The sequence below is a fragment of the Neoarius graeffei genome, chromosome 10 (genome assembly GCF_027579695.1).
Source record: "Neoarius graeffei isolate fNeoGra1 chromosome 10, fNeoGra1.pri, whole genome shotgun sequence".
In the NCBI taxonomy this organism is placed as follows: domain Eukaryota; kingdom Metazoa; phylum Chordata; class Actinopteri; order Siluriformes; family Ariidae; genus Neoarius; species Neoarius graeffei.
The window spans coordinates 71,873,697-71,900,557 of record NC_083578.1 but is presented as its reverse complement, the minus strand read 5'-3'; the positions used below and the strand labels follow the sequence as shown (position 1 = coordinate 71,900,557).

At 39.6% G+C, this 26,861-nt stretch overlaps 1 protein-coding gene across 1 annotated transcript in view; it reads left to right on the top strand.

The window, feature by feature from the left end:
- Positions 1 to 414: 414 nt before the first annotated feature.
- Positions 415 to 26,861, top strand: part of LOC132893267 (transmembrane protein 198-like) — a 38,145-nt gene continuing 11,698 nt past the window's right edge. The window contains exons 1-3 of the mRNA XM_060932204.1: positions 415 to 636; positions 14,960 to 15,280; positions 23,698 to 24,276. Coding sequence (XP_060788187.1) covers positions 15,127 to 15,280; positions 23,698 to 24,276 — 733 coding nt within the window. The 5' untranslated portion in view covers positions 415 to 636; positions 14,960 to 15,126. The remainder of the gene's footprint in view (positions 637 to 14,959; positions 15,281 to 23,697; positions 24,277 to 26,861) is intronic.

The window sequence follows — 26,861 nt, the reverse complement described above, 5'->3', positions numbered from 1 at the left end:
TATTAGAATGTTCAAAAATAAGACTGAGGACCACAGAATGCATAATTCATATGCAAATTAGTCTGTCCTACAAATAACTGCCCCCGTGGGTTGCCAGGTTTGGATTAATTAACTTTTTCTTCAATCATGGTTGGGGAGAATAAAAATGATCAACTCTGAAAAAGGGAAGCTCTTCTAGAGGGTTAAAACTATTAAAAACATCACAAATTATCAGGGAAATGAACCTTTTGTAACTCAATTGAATTAAAAACGTGTCTTACAGAGCTGAAAATCATAATCTGGCAACACTGTTGGAGTTAGGTATGGGGTTGCCAAATAATTCAAAGAGGGGCAAATATGAAGAATGGCGTGAGCAGTAGACTGGATCTCAGCTTGGAAATCACTTTGTGTGTGTGTATGTGTGTGTAACAGATGGCCACTTGGTGATGTCAGAATGTTGTCAGATGCTGAGGGTTTCTGGAGACTCGGATTTGAATGTGAAAGCTGTTGTCTGGCCTCTTTTGACCGTTATAGCCGTTTGTTCATCCAACCAAGAGCTGGTTCTAATCCTCTACACTTGCTTGGGGGGAAAAAAGAGAGAAAAAAAAGTTTATAACTCGTGCCATAGCTCGACTTGTATGTGGACTGTATTTGAGGGTAAGTGCTCAATTTCTTTTAAAGACATTGAATTATAGTGTTAATTAAAATTACTGATAAGTGGGGCCCTTAAGGGACCCAAGGTTCCATAAAATGACAAGAAACAAGTGCAAAATAGTTGTTGTAGGACTAAAATCTCAAAAGTCACAATCAAACAGAAGGTTTGGAGGAAACAGGTACTAGAGCATTTGGGGAAAACCAGACAAGGACCCTATAATAATAATAATAATAATAATAATAATAATATTGTTGTTGTTATTAGTGGTGGTGATTGTTTGTTAATAAATCACTTTATTACATTTGCAACTAGATTTCAATAACATATTGTTGTTTTTAAATTATGACCCCTCAATAAACCCTAATATAAACAAGTTTTGATTTTTGTTGTTTGTTTTTTAATTCTAAAAAAAAAAAATTTGAATTTTTTTTTTTTTTTAAACAACACCAGGTGCGTTTTCATCACTTTAACAGCACCTAGGCTGGACCATATGACAATATAATATCAGTATTGTGAAAAATTACTCTTATTAAAATATATGCTTTTCTGAAATATCATTCTATCTAAAAAAGTAAGCTTTTTATTTACAATCTAAAGCAGCTTGGAAGCAGCTGATTTGATGATGGCATGTACTTAATCTATAAAATGTATTATTTTATAACACAAGAGACTGTAACATAATAAAAGCATTTTATTTAAAATGTTAACAACTTTCTCCTTTTTGAGTGTTAAATGTTCGTTTTAATAAATAAAATATTTTTTTAAATCTAAAGATGTAAATAAATATTTTTGTAGACATTATGACGATTGTAAATAATCGACATTTTTCCTGTATTGCTGTCAGTTTGTGAGCAAACTTGTATATCTTGATACATATTGTGATGCTTTTATCAGATCTTCCACCCCTAGCAGTGCCAATATTTTACTTAACAGTTCATAAAAATAAACCTCAAGCATGATATTAAACCTTTTTTTAAGTATCGTTTAGTATTTAATCTTAATCACTTGAACAGTGCCTAGTTTGATTAAAACTGCAGCTTGATTCCAACAGGATCGTCTAAACTACTGAGGTTTATATGAAACCTTACAATTTAAGTGTAGGTTATAATTACCGCCGCCAACTTTGTTGAAGGAGGTTATATTTTTTCACCCCGTTTGTTTTACGTTGGGAACAGACACTCAAAGTAGTGAATGGATAGTGATGAAATTTTGAGAAAAGGTGGACTATGAGTCAAAGAACAATTGATTAGATTTTGATGCAAATCCGAATACATGTGGCTTGGCGGAGGTGTACACTCTACCAAGTGTCGTTCTAGTTTTTGTTGAGTTATTACAGTTACAAGAACTTAGTCTATAGCTGGTCTGATGGGTCGAAGGTTTTCTGGTAAACTTTTAAACCAGTGTTCCTTGGCAGTCCACTAAAATAACTGGAACAGATATTACAAGACGGAAATGGTGGAGGTTGCCTGTTTTACTCATTAACACGCTGATTGTTAGTTAAATGGACAATGGAAGATCCGAGTATTTTCTCCATCTCCATGCATCCATGAAAAGTGGCACTTGCACCAAACAAAGTGGCTTTTGTGCTGTGGAAATGTTTGTTTTTTGCGGTAGTCTTACAGTAGGTGTGTGTGTGTGTGTGCGTGCAAGCAACAGGGTCAGTGTAGCCTACTTTAGTTGTTACTAACACCCTGGCTAAGTCTATTTGCTGAGCCCACACAGAGATGCTTGGAAAGCCTATTAGTGTGGAACTGTAGTGTAGTCGATTCGTGTGGTTGTCAAGTTTCAAACTTAATTGTTAAGTGAAACTTTCACAATTGCAAGTTGTTTGAAAGTGTGAAAGAAAGAAGCCCTTACTAAGAGCATCTCATAAAATGCACTGCCTTAACTCCAGCAAGTGTCATTAGAACTAGTTGGCATGGTGTTAAATGAGACCAAAATAAAAACTGTTTGGTCCTGAACATCATCAGCATGTATGTACAAGGAAAAAATCCTTATAAGGGAAAGGTATTGTAAAATATGGAGGTGGATCAGTGATGCTTTGAGACTGTGTTATGTCTAGTGGTTCTGGGGCTATTGTAAAGATTGACGGCATCATACATTCTGCGATATCTGAGGATATTTCAACTCCAACACTTGTTTGTCTCTGCCATGATGTTCAAATACTGCAGATCAGTGCAGAAAGGGTTAATTAAAATGAGCATCTTCATCTCTGTATTTGAACCCTGCTAAAAACTCATCTCATTCTCATTATCTCTAGCCGCTTTATCCTGTTCTACAGGGTCGCAGGCAAGCTGGAGCCTATCCCAGCTGACTACGGGCGAAAGGCGGGGTACACCCTGGACAAGTCATCACAGGGCTGACACATAGACAACCATTCACACCTACGGTCAATTTAGAGTCACCAGTTAACCTAACCTGCATGTCTTTGGACTGTGGGGGAAACCAGAGCACCCGGAGGAAACCCACGCGGACAGAACATGCAAACTCCACACAAAAAGGCCCTCGCTGGCCACAGGGCTCGAACCCGGACCTTCTTGCTGTGAGGCGACAGCGCTAACCACTACACCACCATGCCGCCCTGCTAAAAACTCATGAAATTGAAAAAGAAGTTCAAATGCACAAACCTAGGGTGTTTCACAGTCAGGGTATACAAGTTTGTGTCACTAACATCAAAAAATCAAGTTCAATTTTTTTTTGGCAATCAATCAATCAATATATGGATGTGTATTTTCTGTTAAGTGCTGTTGGTGGCAAGAATTTATAGCTAGAATACAAACAGCACTATGTTGTTACCTGGCTAATGGTGAGAGCATCATTCGTTTTCCGGAGAGGACAATTTTTCACAGACAAACCTCATGTTTTTTTGTTGGTAACCATTGTAGCTCATTTTAAAGGAGAACTGAAGTCCTTTTTAAACTTGCTTTATTTCTTAATTAATGTGTTATTCAATTACGTTTTCGGTTTTAGTAACATTATATCGTGATTCGTATTGGCAACTAATCGCAATTAAATATGATACTTCTCGGCCTATTCGGTTTTTAGCCATGTTGAATTTAGTTCGTTTGGTCCACAGCAGGCGTCACTTATCCGTGCGATCTTCACGAGACTTGTGCGAGACTTTGAAACGTGAAGTGTCAGCCAGGTGTCAGTGCCGCCATTTTGAAAACTGCTTTCCAAACGAAATATTGCACAAAAACGAGTTTAAATGACGATTACTGCCAACTTTTTTTTCAAACTTTCCTGATTGATCAGAGGGCGCGCACGTCTTTTGACAATGTTGGCAGATGTTGGTCGCTTTGATTTCCGCTGTACGTTTTACTTCCGTCCTACGATGTCTTGCACAGGTCTCAACGAATCTTGTTTACGGTCATTGCTTGACATATGGACTGATATATTACAGAGCATATTTCAAACACTCATAACTTGCTATAGCAGTGACAAAATGGCAGTCAAAAATGCATTCCTATATTTAATAAAATGAGAGAAATAGAATTTTGATAATTAAAAAAAAATTGCCTTCAGTTCTCCTTTAAGAAGTTAAGTGTATAGCCTTATGCGCCAGTACTTATTTATTAATATATCATAATTTTAGAATTTAGATATCTGGTTCAGATGATCTTGTAGTCTTTTTTTTAAAGGAGATTAAAAAAATCAACCCTGCTCTATTGCGATGGATCAGAGGCAATAGATAACAAATACTGCTAGAAGGGCTGTTTCACAGTCGGAGTACCAAAGTGGATTATATGGAATGGATCAAGTATTACTGAAGTACAATAAGTACTTGTGAAGTGAGGATTAGCTCTGCATGAAGAACTAATACCATCCCACCTGCAAATTAGCCATTCGTTTGAATACATGCACATGCCAGCCTGACATACTATTAAGTAACCTCACTTTTGACCATTTTTATGTTTCAGCCTTGTTTGGTCTCGTGTGAAGAGGTTCCCAATCCTAATATTAAGTTAAGTTATCTTACAGCTCCTGAATAGTTTAGCTGGAACCTCATTTCATACTTGAAGAATTATTGCCAACAAAGTTGACCACTTATGGGTACTGCTCGGGTAACAAGGGTATATTTAATAAGATCTGTCAAAAATTTCCTCTCCGGTAACGTGGTCCTTATTAAAGTTTAAAAAAAAAAAAACAGTTCTTAGACAAGTAGCTTATGATTCTGAAAGTCCAGGTCCATATAAGTAAATTCATGATGTTGGCATTGAAAGTTTTGTTTCATTGTTGGCAGTGAAAGTTGTTAGTAGAGGAGAAAGACTGTTGAACTGTGGTTTCCTGCTGGTGAAGTTGTGTCTGGGTGGTGGTTTGGGTTTGTTTTTGGGTTTTTTTTTTTGGAGGCTCAGGGGTAGGAGCGAGACATCAGCATGCACACGCACACACTTTGCTGGCCTCTTCTGCTTTTGTGCATTCCCAAACAGAGCATTTCTAAAAGATGTATCCATGGCAGGGAATGCCTTGACAACTGTGGGAAAAGCATTTACTATATTCACTGTGGGATTATATAATGATTAATGTATTTAGAGAAATTGCCAATAAAATGTTATTACCCTTTCTACATGTTAAATGGAGTATGGTTTGAATTTAAATGTGTTTTTCTTTCTGGAATGATTGACGACTACCAAAAGGATGTAGTGTGAAGTTTGAAAAAGATACAGATCATAAAACCGTCTCCAGTTGAGTGCAAATGTTTGCATTGCCTTGGTTTATGAGTAAAAAAAAAAAAAGTCCCTCTATTTTAAAGTGTATAGGATATTATAGCAGTTTAGTCTGAGCCAGCTTGATCTGTATTAGCAAGCTCAAAAGTTTGCACCCCTTTGACTTTTCTATAATTGTTATATCTAAATAGGATTCATTAAGGTATCTAATACCATTCATTCAGTCTTATTTAAGTTATGAAAAGGTCAAATACCTATTCTCAAGTAGTTTACTGTCATAGATGTCAAAGGGTCTGAAGATCAATAAAGCAGCTACCAAAAGGCAAAAAAAAGAAAATCCTGTGGGTTTTTTTTTAAGAGTTAGAGGAGGATATTAAAATGTACCATTACCAAAAGGATAAAATTAAAAATAGAAGGCAACACAAAAGAGACGCAAAGACAGAACAAGAGAGTGGGGAAAAATACCTGAAGAAATAGCAGAGTTATTTGGCAAAAATTCAAAACAAAGTGCAAGAGATCTTAATTCTTTTCCTATTAATATCTTAATATACAGTACCAATCAAAAGTTTGGACACACCTTCTAATTCAATGTTTTTTCTTTAATTGTATTAATTAAAAATCACTTTGTCTTAAAGTAATGGTGTCGTTTCTCTTTACTTAGTTGAGCGGTTCTTGACGTATGGATTACTACAGTTGTGGAATAGGACTATTTACTCTGTTTTTATAATTTACTATTCACGGTTTGATCTCAAAAGCCTTAAAATGGCAAGAAATTGCACTAATTAACTTTTGATGAGGCACCTGTTAATTGAAAAGCATTCCAGGTGACTCCCTCATGAAGCTGGTTAAGATAATGCCAATAGTGTGTAAAGCGTCAAAGTAAATGCTGGATACTTTGAAGAATCTAAAATATGAAACACATTTGTTTTTTAGTACTTTTTTGTTTACATCATTCCATATGTTATTTCATAGTTTTGATGTCTTCAGTATTGTTCTATAATGTAAAAATAGTCAAAATACAGAAAACCTATGAATGACTAGGGGTATACATCTGGACTTTTTTTATGATTTTGAATGAGCATCTGTTAAATATATGTAAAAAATGTGGACTGGATTCAAAATAACAGTAGTATACAATAAATGTCTCTAGTTGCCACCACAAATAGATCTTTATGAATATAAATGACTAAATATAGCATTCAGACATAGTAGACGGGGGTCATGGGCATGTTAATTACTCAGGATGTTATTTTTAACAAGCTATTTTCACCTCGCTACCAAAATAGAATTCCCACCAATAATGTATTTCTAAAAGCATTAAGGAGAGGTCGGGTGTGTGATTCAACATTTCTTGGATATGCAGTAGATCAGGTCCTGAGTACAGAATGGTGAGTGCTGTCCCCGAGTGCTCAATAATTATAATGCGCTTAGTACTTAGGTCATGTATTTTGTTATAATAATTAATGATACATTTATGGACTTTATAATTTACCTCCATATAATTAAAGATTACTTGGACTCTTTCTCAGCTACGTTTCCAGGAATAACTAGATCATTTTTAATGTTTTCATGATCATATATAAAATACTCCTTCTTTTGCCCAGTTGCCAATTAGTCATATTTCTCATCTCATCTCATCTCATTATCTCTAGCCACTTTATCCTGTTCTGCAGGGTCGCAGGCAAGCTGGAGCCTATCCCAGCTGACTACGGGTGAAAGGCAGGGTACACCCTGGACAAGTCGCCAGGTCATCACAGGGCTGACACATAGACACAGACAACCATTCACACTCACATTCACACCTACGGTCAATTTAGAGTCACCAGTTAGCCTAACCTGCATGTCTTTGGACTGTGGGGGAAACCGGAGCACCCGGAGGAAACCCATGCAGACACGGGGAGAACATGCAAACTCCGTACAGAAAGGCCCTCGCCGGCCACGGGGCTCGAACCCAGAACCTTCTTGCTGTGAGGCGACAGCGCTAACCACTACACCACCGTGCTGCCCTTATTTATTTACTATATTTAAAAAAAAATAAAAAATCCCATCAAACCAATACCAATTTGTGTGGATACCTTTTTTTAGTTGTTCTTCCTTTTCATTTCTTATAAAGAAGTAAAACTAATATTGTTAGATTCCATTGGACACACATTATAGTGGCCTTAAGAATTATTGGCACTCTTCATGAACAGTGAGCATAATGATAGTATAGAATAAACTTCCCACACAGTACTGTGCAAAACTCTTAGTCACCCTATTTTTCATACAAACTTTATCTATTTCTATTTTATGACGTCTACATTATCAAGTCAGTACAAAAACGTTTTAGTCCAAACGTTTGTTTTCCAGCACAAAATTAAATGTTACAAAAAAAAAGTTTGTATCTGAGCAGTATATTACATAAGAGACGGCTTTTTAGATTAAAAAAGAAAACATAATGAAGGCTACTGGGTTTTGGTGCAAAATGAAGAAGCGAGTGTGACAGTCAAAGTGTCCAGATGAACTGCAGCTGGTTCTGTAAGATGCTCAGTAAAACCTACAGCTCATTTCCTTATAAAACTGCACTCACTGTACCTGAGACTACTATTTTCTTTTAAAGCAAAGGGTCGCCTCACACCAAATATTGACTTTGTTTCATTTATTACGGCTTACTGCTGTTTATAGCCATGTTTATGTTGGAACATTTCATTATTTTTTAAGCCATTTTTGGTCGACAGCATTTCTTTACATGTGCCTAAGACTTTTGTACAGAACTGTACAGGAATTCAAAACTTCCATTTAATATGATAAATTATTATCCATACAGTACACTTTTTTTTTTTTGATGGGATAAAAACATGTATTCTATTCCCTTCTAGTGGGTTTCATTCATTTGGCTTGATAGCATGCAATATTGTTAGCATATAGCTTATCCTGTGTGTATTACGTCTTTACCCAGTGGAGAATGAGTGTTGAATATGGTTTACGATATTGCGTGGTTGTCAAAACAACATGACGTTTGATGTCAGAGACGTAAAACATCCACGCTCACGAGCAACTGTGACAATTTGTGAGCAAGCATGGCTGCCAGGTTGCTTTGTTAAATACAGAAGATTTTGAGAGAATTTTGAAAGAGAAAGACGCGTTGAACACCCGAAAGGAATGTGTATGTATAATATTAATACAACCCCGATTCCAAAAAAGTTGGGACAAAGTGCAAATTGTAAATAAAAACTGAATGCAATGATGTGGAAGTTTCAAAATTCCATATTTTATTCAGAATAGAACATAGATGACATATCAAATTTTAAACTGAGAAAATGTATCATTTAAAGAGAAAAATTAGGTGATTTTAAATTTCATGACAACAACACATCTCAAAAAAGTTGGGACAAGGCCATGTTTACCACTGTGAGGCATCCCCTTTTCTCTTTACAACAGTCTGTAAACGTCTGGGGACTGAGGAGACAAGTTGCTCAAGTTTAGGGATAGGAATGTTAACCCATTCTTGTCTAATGTAGGATTCTAGTTCCTCAAATGTCTTAGGTCTTTTTTGTCGTATCTTCCGTTTTATGATGCGGCAAATGTTTTCTATGGGTGAAAGATCTGGACTGCAGGCTGGCCAGTTCAGTACCCGGACCCTTCTTCTACGCAGCCATGATGCTGTAATTGATGCAGTATGTGGTTTGACATTGTCATGTTGGAAAAGGCAAGGTCTTCCCTGAAAGAGACGTCGTCTGGATGGGAGCATATGTTGCTCTAGAACCTGGATATACCTTTCAGCATTGATGGTGTCTTTCCAGATGTGTAAGCTGCCCATGCCACATGCACTAATGCAACCCCATACCATCAGAGATGCAGGCTTCTGAACTGAGCGCTGATAACAACTTGGGTCGTCCTTCTCCTCTTTAGACCGAATGACACTGCGTCCCCGATTTCCATAAAGAACTTCAAATTTTGATTCGTCTGACCACAGAACAGTTTTCCACTTTGCCACAGTCCATTTTAAATGAGCCTTGGCCCAGAGAAGATGTCTGCGCTTCTGGATCATGTTTAGATACGGCTTCTTCTTTGAACTATAGAGTTTTAGCTGGCAACGGCGGATGGCACGGTGAATTGTGTTCACAGATAATGTTCTCTGGAAATATTCCTGAGCCTATTTTGTGATTTCCAATACAGAAGCATGCCTGTATGTGATGCAGTGTCGTCTAAGGGCCCGAAGATCACGGGCACCCAGTATGGTTTTCCGGCCTTGACCCTTACGCATAGATTCTTCCAGATTCTCTGAATCTTTTGATGATATTATGCACTGTAGATGATGATGATATGTTCGAACTCTTTGCAATTTTACACTGTCAAACTCCTTTCTGATATTGCTCCACTATTTGTCGGCGCAGAATTAGGGGGATTGGTGATTCTCTTCACATCTTTACTTCTAAGAGCCGCTGCCACTCCAAGATGCTCTTTTTATACCCAGTCATGTTAATGACCTATTGCCAATTGACCTAATGAGTTGCAATTTGGTCTTCCAGCTGTTCCTTTTTTGTACCTTTAACTTTTCCAGCCTCTTATTGCCCCTGTCCCAACTTTTTTGAGATGTGTTGCTGTCATGAAATTTCAAATGAGCCAATATTTGTCATGAAATTTCAAAATGTCTCACTTTCGACATTTGATATGTTGTCTATGTTCTATTGTGAATACAATATCAGTTTTTGAGATTTGTAAATTACTGCATTCTGTTTTTATTTACAATTTGTACTTTGTCCCAACTTTTTTGGAATCGGGGTTGTAATATTGGCTGGCTTTTTTTCCTGGTATATCAGATATATTCCATTCAGCTAGCATGATATTGAACTCGTCTTCAACTCGTTCAATATCATGTTAGCTGAATGGAATATATCTGATATACCACTCAATGCCAGCCAATATTTAAATATTTTTATCCTTTACACAAACAGACAAATCGTTATCATTTAAAACCACTTTTTTAAAATAAATATACTCTATGGACCAAAATATTCACAAAAAAAGAACAAAGAATGACAAATTGTCATTCATAAAAAAGAGATTTATTTATATATGTTCATTTGCTCTCAGTCTCCTTTTACCATGTGCTGTTTCCATGGGGGGCGGCACGGTGGTGTAGTGGTTAGCACCATCACCTCACAGCAAGAAGGTTCTGGGTTCAAGCCCAGTGGCTGACAGGGGCTTTTCTGTGTGGAGTTTGCATGTTCTCCCCGTGTCCGCGTGCGTTTCCTCCAGGTGCTCCGGTTTCCCCCACAGTCCAAAGACATACAGATTAGGTTAATTGGTGGCTCTAAATTGACCGTAGGTGTGGATGTGAGTGTGAATGGTTGTTTGTCTCTGTGTCAGCCCTGCGATGACCTGGCAACCTGTCCAGGGTGTACCCCGCCTTTTGCCCGTAGTCAGCTGGGATAGGCTCCAGCTTGCCTGCGACCCTGCACAGGATAAGCAGCTACAGATAATGGATGGATGAATGTTTCCTTGGGGTATAAATATGACGTTACACACACGTAAAATCCTTTTGTCATCCATTAGCATTAGTGAACCAAGCTTTCATTGCAAATGAGGCAGGTGGTTCTTGATTTGCCCAAATCAGGTTTTGATCACTTTTTTCAAAACAGTGCTTCTTAGAAAACTGCACTCCTTAAAAACCTTTTGGATTTGTAATATAATGTTAAGTCAAGTGTAATCACATTTACAAATAACAAAATTCGAGAAAAATGCTTTAAGAAAGTACACACTATAAATGACTGGAGCTGTTTCTCGGCTTCACCGAAGCTTGTAGAAGTAAAGCAGATAGCCATATGCGTAGAACAATGAGACATTCAAGCAGCGCTCACTTCCTCAACCTGCATCCTGTGTTTTTTGGTGAAGAAAGCCAGTGGACGGCAGTATAGACAGAAAAAGATGGTGGTAGAAGGAGGGGCAGGAATCCAGCTTCCCTCAGCCTTGCCAGACGGGAAACATGAGAGAGGGCAGAAAGGTTACAGGTGTTTCCAGAGCTCTTAATACTGTAGGAGATGTTTTGTTCCGAGTTAACTGGAACACAAGAAAGCATTAAAATAATTAAAATGATGTCTCATGAATGGTTGGAATGCCTGTCTTTCCAGGCTTTTCACCCTGCTGATATATAAGGGTATGAACATGGAAATGCACAGGAAATCCATTCATAAAAAGCTTTATGTTGTTAGAAAAGCCATGTTGAAACAGGAAATGTTTATTCGTGTAGTCACTCTTCTCTGGGTTTTTGGTTCATGACTCGTATTGAAATAAAACACTTAGCATCCTAACAGTGCTTTTAGTGGGAGTTTTAGTGTTGTCTGAGTAACATTCATTGCTGCTCTAAACGTCAGTCAGCCTTTGCAACCTGTTGGGATAATACCATCACTTAACACTGGTTTCAGTTTAAATCCCTGTCTTGATATGTAAATCTGATGGTAGTCTGATTCAGGCGGATTTGCATATGTGAAATGACTGACTTAGGCATTTGTGTCTACTGAAATCACTCTTATTATACATTTCTGGATATAGAAACCCATCCACCATGCTGTGCACCTCGATTATGTAGTATGGCTTACACTTCATCATTTCTGAAGGAGCTGGATTGCCCCATTCGGCTGGACCATGGAGCCTGTTTGCCTCTCCGAGCTGAAATGCCAACATTCCATACGATCTTGATGGGTTTGAATTTCTCATGATAGAAGAAAGTGTTTCATTTTTAGCTTTGTTCCTGGTGATTGAAAGTCTAGTTTTAGACCCTGGCTGGTCTTATTTATAATGAATCTATTCACAGCATTGATTCACTGGGCTTGAGTTGCTGTTTACATGTGACGTCAACATCATCGACTCGGGTAGACGAAAACCCGGATTGGATAATTGCACTGGACTGGTTTACTGTGTACTCCTTATCATATGCCAATCAGCATGTTTCTTTCACCACCTCTTTTGCTTCTATTGACTGCACTGTGTCCAATACAGGGGAAGCCATGGCCTAATGGTTCAAGAAGCAGCTTTGGGATCAAAAGGTTGCTGGTTCGATTTGCTCGACCAGCAGGAATGGCTGAAGTGTCCTTGAGCAAGGCACTGAACCCCCATCTGCCCGTCTGGGTGTGTTGTACATCGCTCTGGATTAGAGCGTCTCCTAAATGCCATTATCTCATCTCATCTCATTATCTCTAGCCGCTTTATCCTTCTACAGGGTCGCAGGCAAGCTGGAGCCTATCCCAGCTGACTACGGGCGAAAGGCGGGGTACACCCTGGACAAGTCGCCAGGTCATCACAGGGCTGACACATAGACACAGACAACCATTCACACTCACATTCACACCTACGGTCAATTTAGAGTCACCAGTTAACCTAACCTGCATGTCTTTGGACTGTGGGGGAAACCGGAGCACCCGGAGGAAACCCACGCGGACATGGGGAGAACATGCAAACACCGCACAGAAAGGCCCTTGCCGGCCACGGGGCTCGAACCCGGACCTTCTTGCTGTGAGGCGACAGCGCTAACCACTACGCCACCGTGCCGCCCCTAAATGCCATTAATGTAATGTAATTTATTATTATTAGCTCATCCAGCCAATAGGCGATGAGCTTATGCCATCATGTGTTGTCCATTGTCCGTCCAGGTTTGTCCACATTTCACAAAAATCGCTTCTTCTCTCTCAATTCTTCACCGATTTTTATTCTTTTTGGGAGGAAGGTAGGTCTGCCTGGAATGCATATAGCTTCTACCCAAATTTGCATAATTGCAATTAATAATGAAGATATGGAGTAATTAATCAATTCCTAATGAGCAGTTTCCACACAAATCGCTTCTTCTCCGTCAATTCTTCACCAATTTTGATTCTTTCTGGCATGAAGGTAGGGGTACCTAGGGTGCATATAACTTCTACCCAGATTTGCTTAATTGCAATTATTAATGAAGTTATGGACTAATTAAGCCTTAACGAGCAATTCAACAAAAATTGCTTCTTCTTGGTCAATTCCTCACCATTTTGGATTCTTTCTGGTAAATAGGTTGGTATTCCTAGGGTGTATATAGCTTCTTTATATAGCTTGTATAGTGTATATAGCTTGCAACATTTATTGCACAAGGTGGCCCATTTTAGATCGTTCATTCTGGACTAGACAGGGCCGAAGTGAGCTACGCCATCATTGACAGTCTCGTTGATGTTGTTGTTGTTGTTGTTGTTATTATTACTATTGACCAAATTCTGTTGTCATTTAAACCATATATTGAAAACCTTGTCTCCAAGCTGAAACTTAATTTAAGTTTCTTTTTTAGGAATAAGACCTGTTTCTCCCTCCGGGCAAGGAAAGACTTGATTTCGGCTTTTTATTTATTTTTTTAAAACCATTATTGGATTATGGTGATCTGCTCTTTATGAATGTATCTGGCCTGCATTTAAAGAAATTGGATACTGTATACCATTTGTGCGCTGTGATGACCTGGCGACTTGTCCAGGGTGTACCCCGCCTCTCACCCATAGTTAGCTGGGATAGGCTCCAGCTTGCCTGCAACCCTGTAGGACAGGATAAGCAGCTACAGATAATGGATGGATGGATGGATGGATGGATGGATGGATGGATACCATTGTGCGTTACGCTTTGTTACAGGATGCAGAAACTGCGTATACCACTGCTCTCTGTATGCTGCAGCTAAGTGACCATCTTTGTATGTCCTCAGACTCTCTCACTGGCTGGCTTTTATATATAAATTACTCCTTGGAATGGTTTCTTCTTATCTGTGTATGTACATGTGTAAAAACCAAAATCAATATGACCTGCACTCTCATGATATTTTACAACTGTTTGTTCCTAGAGTCAGAACTGAACTGGGCAAAAAAAGGTTTTAAATATATTGCGCCTCTCTCCTGGAATAATTTACAGAAGGAACTGAAATTGACAGAGCTGGTCACTATGGGAGGGTGGCACGGTGGTGTAGTGGTTAGCGCTGTCCCCTCACAGCAAGAAGGTCCGAGTTCGAGCCCCGTGGCCGGCGAGGGCCTTTCTGTGCGGAGTTTGCATGTTCTCCCCGTGTCCGCGTGGGTTTCCTCCGGGTGCTCCGGTTTCCCCCACAGTCCAAAGACATGCAGGTTAGGTTAACTGGTGACTCTAAATTGACCGTAGGTGTGAATGTGAGTGTGAATGGTTGTCTGTGTCTATGTGTCAGCCCTGTGGTGACCTGGCGACATGTCCAGGGTGTACCCCACCTTTCGCCCATAGTCAGCTGGGATAGGCTCCAGCTTGCCTGCGACCCTGTAGAACAGGATAAAGCAGCTAGAGATAATGAGATGAGATGGGAATGATCACTATGGGGAAATTTCAGTCAATTTTATACAATTGAGAAAATAGTACTATTGATCAATGCGATTGGTTCTTAAATTTGTTCTGGCATTGATTCTGAAATTGCACATGTTCGATCCGTGACCTTCTATTACATAGAAACTGGATATTAGTCTGTTTGTAATGGCTGTATGTGTTTGTATTTTCCTGTTATAACAATGGTTGCTGCTTTGTCAGGTCACTCTTGAAAAAGAGATTTTAATCTCAGAGTTTTTTTTTTTTTTTAAACCTGGTTAAATAAAGGATGATGATCCTGACAATAACAGTTTATCGTATCTGAATGATGACTTTCTCCTTTTTATTTTAGGTGCTTTGGGTCTCCAGATGTGCGTTTGGACGAAGGATTGTAGGCCTACATGTAATGAACAATACAAAAGTGCATTCCCTGTAGAGATGTACAAGGAAGACATGTACACATTTCCCATGAGAGGCTAAATCTCCATTTTGGATCAGACTGTGAACTCTTGAGCCAGAATGGCAGATCCCTCTATGTTGGTGACGGAGGGGGTGGTGCCCACACTGGCATTGACAAACAGCTGTGTTCTGGAGGTCCGGAAGAAGTATGAGGTGGTTCCATCATTAGCCTGCACCGTGTGTTTTATACTAGGGATTGTCTACTGCTTCTGTGGTGAGTATGTGCTGAGATAATAGCAGTGATAACAATCCTGGGGAATAAAAATGAACCTGACCTTAATTTACTGACACTGCAGAGTTTCACATGTTCTTCTCTCACTGATTTCCTTGGGGTAATTTACTGTTTTCTCTCCAGCACAGAACAGCAGGTGTTAGATTCCAAATTGTCTCCAGACTGTCACTGTGACTTTCATCCATCAGAATTTAGAAAGTGGACTCTGTTTTTGATTGGTGCTTCAACTTCATTTACTATTTTCCATTACTTATGTGAACTTGGCCACATGGGATGTAAACGTGTTGCAAGAACTAATAGGAAAAATAACACTGTGAACAAAGACGGCTGCATACGAGATGATATCCATCCATTATCCGTAACCGCTTATCCTGTGCAGGGTCGCGGGCAAGCTGGAGCCTGATATAAGGTATACAATGACCAGTTACTAAGCTTTCTGTGTTTTCATGGGTGAACTTGACAATAAAATACGAGTAAATGTATGAAAATGTATTTAATAGAATTTTATTGCAGTACTGTTCAATGAATACATAAATAGATGAAGAGCAAAACTTTCCTTGTGCATCGCAAACTTAAATACAATATCCATACATGTATCTCATCTCATCTCATTATCTGTAGCCGCTTTATCCTTCTACAGGGTCGCAGGCAAGCTGGAGCCTATCCCAGCTGACTACGGGCGAAAGGCGGGGTACACCCTGGACAAGTCGCCAGGTCATCACAGGGCTGACACATAGACACAGACAACCATTCACACTCACACACACACACCTACGGTCAATTTAGAGTCGCCAGTTAACCTAACCTGCATGTCTTTGGACTGTGGGGGAAACCGGAGCACCCGGAGGAAACCCACGCGGACACGGGGAGAACATGCAAACTCCGCACAGAAAGGCCCTCGCCGGCCACTGGGCTCGAACCCGGACCTTCTTGCTGTGAGGCGACAGCGCTAACCACTACACCACCGTGCTGCCCCCATACATGTATTGTTATACATTTTATTTTAGAACTATTTATTTATTTCCTTATTTAGTAATACTTCTTAGCATTATTCTGAATTTAATTTAGCTGAACTTTCTAGAATATATTGCTGGAATATTTTGAAACCTTCATTTCTTCAAATGTTTTATCTTAACCTTGGGGAGAGGTGTTTTTTTTTTTTTTTTTAAACCTAACCTTTCATGTGAAAGGGTTAAACATAAGAAAATATCCATCCGTTATCTATAGCCGCTTATCCGGGGCAGGGTCACAGGCAAGGTGGAGCCTATCCCAGCTGACTATGGGCGAGAGGCGGGGTACACCCTGGATAAGTCACCAGGTCATCGCAGGGCTGACACATAGAGACAAACAACCATTCACACTCTCAACTGTAAAATCATTGAAGTCACTGACTGCAACTCTAAGTATCTCTGAATGTATCTGTCTAAATTGTGTCTCGAAAAACGACACATCTAACCAGACTACTGGTTGGATCTAATTCTTTGTACCTTCAGAGTTCCCTGTTTATTGACCAGCTTTGCTGTCGTTTTTTTATGTGCCAGTGCTGGAATATTCACAGTGCTGCTAATTTACACTAGTGGGACATACGGACATTTACAGATTTGGCAACTTAAATCCAAGCAGTCTGTTAAAATGTACAGGAGGAAGTTATTCAGAGCCTGACTGCCCATCCTAAATTTTCACAGCTCCCATGTGCCTATGTTTAGTTCACACCTCCATGGTTGCCAGAGTTTTCTTGAGTATAAATGTACAAGATGGCATTTTTCAGTAGTGTCTAGACTGCGATGTCCCAGTCCTTCCATGGCCTACACAGACTCCAGACATGTCACCCACTGAACATCTTTGGGAGCATCAGTGTCTATCACGGCGTGTTCCAGCACCCACCAGTATCATAATTATAACAGAAGCGTGCAACAATATTATGACAATACAATTTTGTATCCATCCATTATCTGTAGCTGCTTATCCTGTACAGGGTCGCGGGCAAACTGGAGCCTATCCCAACTGACTATGGGCAAGAGGCGGGGTACACCCTGGACAAGTTGCCAGATCATCGCAGGGCTGACACATGGACACAACCATTCACATTCACACCTACGGTCAATTTAGAGTCACCAGTTAACCTAACCTGCATGTCTTTGGACTGTGGGGGAAACCCACGCGGACACGGGGAGAACATACAAACTCCACACAGAAAGGCCCTCGCCGGCCACGGGGCTCGAACCCGGACCTTCTTACTGTGAGGCGACAGTGCTAACCATTTTATTTAAAAAAAAAAAAGACAACAAAAATGCACTTTCAAACATCACACCTTGCTGTTGAACAACTGTGAAATATTTCCAGGGAGATATGAGGATGCTTAACAGTACATCATAGCACCTGCTAGAGGCTTTTGTATTGATCCAAAAAATATGATGTGTGACGGATAAAATATAACTGGTTTGGTTTGCCTATTAATTCTAGCTAAAATGTAAAAAAAAAAAGCTTGTTTTGCCATAATTACAAGCTCAGCATGGACATCTTCAGGTGGTGCTTCTTCCAAAAAAAAAGTACTAAACTGAAAAACAACATAAATACTTAACCCAGTTGGAAGCCATGTTTGATTTCCTTACATGTTCCATGCTGATTACCGCCCATTGTAGGCCTTGACTTTTTTATAGCGCATGCTTCCTGTTTTCTGGCCTTCTTCTCTGGAGTTTTTAAACAGTAACTGAAGGAGGGGGAAATTTAGGATCCAGTTTTACTCCCTCACAAAATGTTTTCCCATTACCCACAGACAGAACAATGACTGTTTTATTTGCATGGGCTGAAATGGTTTATCTCCGTGCAAAAAAAAAAGTGTGGAAAGAAAATATTGGCAATATGTTCAGAATCTAAAAGGATTAAAATTGAAACATTGTACTGGCGGGTGGCACGGTGGTGTAGTGGTTAGCGCTGTCGCCTCACAGCAAGAAGGTCCGGGTTCGAGCCCCGTGGCCGGCGAGGGCCTTTCTGTGTGGAGTTTGCATGTTCTCCCCGTGTCCGCGTGGGTTTCCTCCGGGTGCTCCGGTTTCCCCCACAGTCCAAAGGCATGCAGGTTAGGTTAACTGGTGACTCTAAATTGACCGTAGGTGTGAATGTGAGTGTGAATGGTTGTCTGTGTCTATGTGTCAGCCCTGTGATGACCTGGCGACTTGTCCAGGGTGTACCCCGCCTTTTGCCCGTAGTCAGCTGGGATAGGCTCCAGCTTGCCTGCAACCCTGTAGAAGGATAAAGCGGCTAGAGATAATGAGATGAGATGAGACATTGTACTGGCACTGTTCAGTGATGACAATTTGTAAAAGAATACAACTTAGAAAGTGCCGATAAGGACATTCTTACAAGAAAGTCATTCCAGAGCGGTGTTTAATGCTTTCTTTGACGTTTTGTTTGTCCAATTAATCCTATTAAGGTGATGATACACTGGGCAACGTTTTGGGCAGTGTTGCCGGAGACAGGCAACCAGGTGAGACACCCGGCAACTAATTAGGATAAGAGACAACTGGCAACAGCCAATCAGATAAGAGCAAATCTGTTCTTGGGTTTCAGTCATGTGACTTTTCTTAGTGGTTTTACTGGAAGTGAAACAGCTGGTGGTCTAGCAAACCAAAACGGCTGTCGTAGTGCAAACAACTAGCGATAACTTATCAGAGTACACTCGTAATCTAGAAGCCACTGCTGGCTTTAGATATATTCAGAAGATTGCTATGTGCAATGGAATCGACCCCTACAGTCTGGGAAAGAAGGATTTGTCATACGATCTCGAAAACTACCCTTCAGTTGAGTTCCCCGACATCTCGAACTACCTGGTGTTGCAGACGTCCTTCTACACCGCAAAACAGATGAAAGCGTGGAAGAGTATGGAGGCTTACAACTTTTTTGTACGTGGCTGGGTAAAGGACCTCGGTATCAAGTCACTGCCGAATGAATCCTGTATTGTTTTTGCCCGTGTAAATATGTGGTGTTTATTAAAAAAAAAAAAAGCTTTTCGTTCAGGTCTTTAGAACGAAAAGCTGCGAGTTGAAGTGTAAATAAACAGTTCGCTTGAGTCTCACAAAGATCATCAGAAACCCCTTTAAAGACCTGGATCTTAGTTAAACAAGACGGAGAAGTGATCACGATGCGTTGTAACTGTATGGCTGGGTCAGAATTTTGTCACAGCCTTCATGCATATGGACTTAATGAGGAGTAAACAAAGAAACAGCTGGGGACTTTAGCGCTTCGTGACTTAAAAAAAAAAAGTACTGTAAAATAATGACACATAGCAAGAAAACTACTTGAAAAACCCTAAGGCCATAGCTGAGAGGGAGATACAAACCTTTCACCAAGTGATCACTGCAAACTCGAGCATGCTTTGACTCGGCTCCCTTCGATTTCAGCGAGAGGTTCGAAAGCCACCTTTCTCGACGTCTTTTTGTGAAATCCTGTGTTCGTTCAACCTTTATTAGCTCACGAGGAACCCTGAAGAAACTTTTATCAGTTTCACGGTTTGATCTATTGAAACAACCTAAAACAACGCAAGCGTAAGGCATTTTTCATGCGAGCAATGCACCTTCTCCATACAAACACTTTGTCAACTGAGCTTTGATAGACCACCAGCTAAAGTTTTGAATAACTAATGAAGCAGCTGTGATGTCACGTGAAACCCAAGAATTGCCAGAAAGACAGACACCGCAAAGAAAGATGGACACTGAAACATTTGCAGCTGTCACTTTTGTCTTGGATTCAGCCTTTATTTCGCTCAGGTAAGTATCACTTCTGGAACAAAACTGAAGAGACACTGGTCAAAAAATAATTTGCCATTATTTTAACATTTATAAGTCAAAATAACCACATTACTCTGTTAATAATAAACACTTTTTTTTTTAATCTCTTTAAAAATGCTACTAGCCTCAATCACATATGCTATATCTGACACATACATCACAAAAACATAATTGTTTAATTCTCATCTCAGCAAAAAAGAAAAGGACATGGATCAGGAGATGCTGCTGAGGAGGAAAAGGAGGTCACAGAGCTCCTGAAAGGCTTTCGTTTTTAGATCCTGAAGTTTTTACTGTTTTGCCCTCGGCTTCCACAAGTAGTCGTGCTCTGTATGTGAATGAGATCAGACGATAAGTTAGACAATCTCTGTTACAACTCAAAAAAAATTCATGAGCTGCCCATCACTTTTAACTTGACGCAAGAGAGCTAATGTTATCCCTACATACGCTACCGTTCAAAAGTTTGGGGTCACTTTGAAATGTCCTTATTTTTGAAAGAAAAGCACTGTTCTTTTCAATGAAGATCACTTTAAACTAATCAGAAATCCACTCTATACATTGCTAATGTGGTAAATGACTATTCTAGCTGCAAATGTCTGGTTTTTGGTGCAATATCTCCATAGGTGTATAGAGGCCCATTTCCAGCAACTCTCACTCCAGTGTTCTAATGGTACAATGTGTTTGCTCATTGCCTCAGAAGGCTAATGGATGATTCGAAAACCCTTGTAGAGTAGAGTGGGGGGAAAAGCCCCCCTTAAGGAAAATTCAGTTTTTCTCCAAGTTGAAATGAACCATGTGTTGTTTTAATCATAGTTTTTGACAACAGTGACATGAACAATAATGCCACCTAAAGTTTGCCTAAAGTTAATACTTAAATTTTTTTTTTTAACAAAAACAAACATTGTGCCAAGGGGGTCTTTTACCCCCCCAGTGGGGTAAAAGGCCCCCTGAGGTGGGGCAATAGGCCCCCTCACTCAAAAAAAGCTGTTTGGGTAGCAAAAGTGTTTACTTAAGCCTATAATGTGAAAGAAACAAGAAAATATCCCTGAATTAATGAATAGATGCATTATTTTATTATATTTCGCATTTTAATTTCAATATAATTTTGTGTGGATTGAACATGAATTAACAAAGAACAAGCTATTCATTAATTCAGGGATATTTTCTTGTTTTTTTTTTGAGTGAGGGGGCCTATTGCCCCACCTCAGGGGGCCTTTTACCCCACTGGGGGGGGGTAAAAGGCCCCCTTGGCACAATGTTTGTTTTTGTTAAAAAAAAAATTAAGTATTAACTTTAGGCAAACTTTAGGTGGCATTATTGTTCATGTCACTGTTGTCAAAAACTATGATTAAAACTAAACACATGGTTCATTTCAACTTGGAGAAAAACTGAATTTTCCTTAAGGGGGGCTTTTTCCCCCACTCTACTCTAATTATGATAAAAGGAAACAATGCCCCCTGGGGGCCATTTACCCCGCCATTAAGGGGGCGTTTTACCCCACAGACTACACTTTTACAAAAAAGGGTCTTACTTTCAAAATGTGATTCAACTTTTTATACCTAATGTATTTTTTTTAACGTACTGACTTGTCTACTCATACCACATACACAGCTGTGATATCTGACGAAATAGCAGCTATCTAAATACAGTTTTACTGATATCTGAAAATTATATCACTTACCATGAAATTTGATTTCTCTCCGCTGCGTTGCTGATATGCGATCCATAGTGGATATTTGTATATCCCCGTTGTCAAGCCAGTCCATAGCAACAATAGAAATGTAACTTTGCACCATCTGGTGGTTATTTTGGGTAAAACAGGTCGGGGGCCTTTTACCACACGGGGGCGTATTACCCCACTCTACTCTACAATCATGTTAGCACAGCTGAAAACAGTTTAGCTCTTTAGAGAAGCTATAAAACTGACCTTCCTTTGAGCAGATTGAGTTTCTGGAGCATCACATTTGTGGGGTCGATTAAATACTCAAAATGGCCAGAAAAATGTCTTGACTATATTTTCTATTAATTTTACAACTTATGGTGGTAAATAAAAGTGTGACTTTTCATGGAAAATATAAAATTGTCTGGGTGACCCCAAACTTTTGAACTGTAGTGTAGCTAGCAATAACTTTCAGCTAACTATGTGAGCAAAAAACACCGCTCGTTAGCTAAATCCCATTTAATGTCCATGGAGCGGTGGTTAGCTAACAGTAGTTTACACTTAGCTGAAAAAATTGATGTCTTAATTACAACCTGAGCACATAAAAATAGACGTCTGTTGGTTTTCTAAGCATTTAATGAGGTAAATTCACCACTTTGGGTTTACACATCACAACTTACCGGCATAAAAAGATAGAAGTTGTCTTTTTTTTTTTTTTTTTCTTCGCTCCACTGCCGGTGAGACACCGCCATCTTTGTTGAAAATTTCAGAAGCTCTCAGGTGGTCATGTGATTCGCTGCTAGCACTCTGATCGGATGATCTTAAAAAGTTGCCCAAATGATCAAAATTGTTCAGATAGAAATTATGTTGCCCAATCTCAATGGGAAAGTGTCGAAGCGCAATTGCCTGGCAACATTGCCCAAAAAGTTGCCCCATGTATCATCACCTTAAAGGGGAACTGAAGTCATTTTTAAACTTGCTTTGTTTCTTAATGAACGTGTTCAATTACGTTTTTGGTTTTATTAACCTTATATCATGACTCGTATTGGCATATTATATTGTACTTATCAGCCTTTTCGGTTTTTAGCCACGTTGAATGTAGTTCGTTTGTGCAACGGCAGGCATCGCTTATCCACGCGACCTTCACGAGACTTGTGTGAGACTTCAAACGTGAAGTGTCAGTGCCACCATTTTGAAAACTGTTTACACAGCGACCAGATTGCCATATCATTCCAATTTAGATTAATTTTGAGATTTGCCAGCTTCATCAGTGATGGAGATTATTCCATACGACTCCGAACCAACGTGGAGTAGAGAAGAGTTGGAAAGACGACAGGATAAGGACTAGTCCGCTGCGCTGGTATTTACGTCATTACTGTCGCACAATTAAAACGTGCCAGATCAGGCGGCTGGTGGGTTTTCAAAATAATAAATACATGCATGCATTTTTGTGATAAATATATATTATACTGAGCGCATTTCCCACATAATCCTCACCAAGGTTTCGGACAGCGCTACAAAATGGCGTCCCCACTATATAGTGAGTAGGGAGCGATTTCGGACACAGGGAAAACTTCTGGCTTGATTACGTCAGCATTCGAAAGAGGGTGCACGTGTCTTTTGACAACGTTGGCAGATGTTGGTCACTTTGATTTCCACTGTACATTTTACTTCTGTCCTACGATGTCTCGCACAGGTCTCAGCGAATCTTGTTTACGGCCACTGCTTTGACACATGGACTGATATATTACATAGCATGTTTCAAACACTCATAACTTGCTATAGCAGTGACAAAACAGCTGTCAGAAATGCATTCCTATACTTTATAAAATGAGATAAAGAGAATTTTGATGATAAATTTGCCTTCAGTTCCCCTTTAATACTTATGGGTAGTTGTTAGTGCTGAATTAATAGTAGTTTACCATTTTATCTATGATAAGTCTCTTCCATGTTTCTAGGGTACCGCTGTTTCAAATTAGTGATGTTCCTGTCTGGGCTCGCGTTCGGGACTGGCATAGGCTACTTGTTATGTTTACGGGAGCAGCTGCTGGACTCGCCACTGGATGCAGAGACTCGGGCAGGGATCTCTCTAGGCATTGGCTTACTGGGAGGACTGGTGAGCATACTGGTGCGCTGTGTGGGTCTGTTCCTTACTGGTCTCCACCTGGGCCTGTTGCTCTCCATCACCGCTCTGCTGGCAGCAGGACAATTTTACCCCGTCCTTAGTCCTGTCTGGGTGCCTGCTGGAACAGTACTTGGATCCAGCGTGTTCTTTGCTGTGTTGACACTCTGCTGGCAGAGAAGCATGACCACGGTGGCTACGGCAATGCTGGGTGCTGCCATCATCTTGACATGTATGGATTATTGCATGGAGACACCAATGCTGGTGTGGAGGGCATATGTGGGGCTGCAGAAGAACCAAGAGAAGGTGCTGTGCTGGTACAGCTGGGTGATGTTGGGCATCTGGCCTCTGGTAGCAGCCCTGGGAATCCTGGTGCAGCATAAATTCACTGCCAAAAGAACGTCGCACACTGAAGGTAAGCAGATGACAGCCGTATCACTGTTTTAAGTCTGAAAATAGTCAGGGTTTGACCTACATTACTGAAGATCTTGTTGAAGGAACATTCTGTAATTTTTAGAGTCCCCTGCTGCAAGTGAAGCAAATTGAAATTAAAAGATCTTGAACTACGTATTCATCATAAGCTAATTATCAGGGACTGAGCAGCTCTGTTTCACCTGGAGTGCAGCCTATTTCCAGGCTGGTAAAAATGTAAACAGAAGCCTAAAATTAAGAAAGAAACTGCCAATATCAACAGCCAAATAACACTGTGAATCACTTTTTTTTAATTATAAATAAATAATCATGGATCTAGAGGCTGTTTTAAAAAAAACTGCACCATTAATTGTACTATTTAATATGATTATACTGTATGCTATCATAACTTAAATACTCAAATCTGATTGGTCAGAAAGTGTTATTTAATCTTCTATAACAGAACAGCTCAGACAGTAGTTTGGCTGTATGACAAATCACAGGTCTCTATTAATGTGCTCCTTCTAATACTGTATTGTTTCTATAGTAACAACACAGACTTGTACAGAAAAAGGACTGTGTGGTTTCTCGAACATGACATGCAGTTTTATTCTTTTTTTAATAAATTAAATAAAGAGAAAATAAGAGGCTGGTGAGGGAATAACTGTTTTTATTCTATCCATATTCACTGGATATGAGTAATCGCGCGCTCTGATAGGCTACTCTACTTCTAGGATATCAGCTCATATTCCATGAGTAGAGAAAAACAAAATGGCGGAGCGTGTCCCTGAACCAACCGAGGACGAAATAAAAACTACTCGTAAACAAAAACCCCAGAAATACAAAAAAAAGCAACAAAATATGGAATGAAAAGTATTTGATGGTAAGAACGTATCTTTTTTTTTAATTTTTCAAGAATTATTTTGATAGCATTTTTCACAAATTGCTCCGGTCATTTCTCCGGTTGGATTACATTCTAAGCGGAAATTATTTTGTTGGACGTTTTGTATAAAGTTTTTATTTATCGAATTTGCAAAAAATGAAAATAAAAATGCCCTGTTTCTCCAAATCCAGTGAATGTGGATAGAATAAAACAGTTATTCCACTCAATCTCGTCATACATGGCTTATAGCCAACGCGGTGCTACGCGCCTCGTCGGCTATCAGCTCATGTACGACTCGATTTCGTGGAATAACTGTTAAATAATGTTATACTATACAGTACTGTGCAAAATAAATGCAAAAGAAATGCTGTAGAGCAAAGATGCCTTCAAAAATAATGAAATAAAATGTTTCGTTATTTCAGTAAACAGTAATTCATGAAACAAAGTTGATATTTGGTGTGACGGCCCTTTGCTTTAAAAATAATACTGTAGCAGTCTCAGATACAATGAGTGCAGTTTTATAAGGTAATGAGCTGTAGGTTTTACTGAACATCTTACAGAACCAGCCGCAGTTCTTCTGGACACTTTGTCACACTCGCTTCTTCATTTTGCACCAAAACCCAGCAGCCTTCATTATGTTTTCTTTTTTAATCTGAAAAGTGCTCTCTTGCACAATAGGCTGCTTTTCTTTACTGTCTTCACCATTTTTCTGTAACATTTCATTTTGTTGCTGGAAAACTAATGTTTGGAAATCTAAATGTTTTTGTACTGATTTGATAATGGAAGTCATCAAATAATGATCTCATCTCATTATCTCTAGCCACTTTATCCTGTTCTACAGGGTCGCGGGCAAGCTGGAGCCTATCCCAGCTGACTACGGGCGAAAGGCGGGGTACACCCTGGACAAGTCGCCAGGTCATCACAGGGCTGACACATAGACACAGACAACCATTCACACTCACATTCACACCTACGGTCAATTTAGAGTCACCAGTTAACCTAACCTGCATGTCTTTGGACTGTGGGGGAAACCGGAGCACCCGGAGGAAACCCACGCGGACACGAGGAGAACATGCAAACTCCGCACAGAAAGGCCCTCGCTGGCCACGGGGCTCGAACCCGGACCTTCTTGCTGTGAGGCGACAGCGCTAACCACTACACCACCGTGCCCACATAATGATCTGTATTCCAAAAAAGTTTGTAAAAAAAAAAAAAATAGGGTGCCAAAGACTTTTGCACAGTAATGTATGTTTAATATATAAAGAAATACTGTAAAGCAAAGATGCCTTCAAAAATAATTATATTAAATGATTCCTACATTTAAAAAAAACTAATCTGAAGAGGAGTCGACTGCCCTGAATGAAACAAAGTCAATATTAGGTGTGACAACCTTTGCTTGTTAAAAATGCATTAGCGAGCTCGGTTACATTTTGTACATTTTTCTAAGCATCTTGGAGAATTAGTTACAGTTCTTCTGGACGTTTTGACTGTAACACTGTAGGTAATGACAGGACCTTGTTTCATACATGTTCCACAATGTTAAATGTAATATGATTAAAGGTGCTGACTGCAAAGTCTTCTGAATACATTTTTTATTTATTTTATTTTATATTTTTTTAATTGTGTATGGCATTTTCCTGTGTCTCACAAGAACAATATCATGTGGATGAGATGTGATCATTTTGATGCACTAAGGGTCGCTTTTC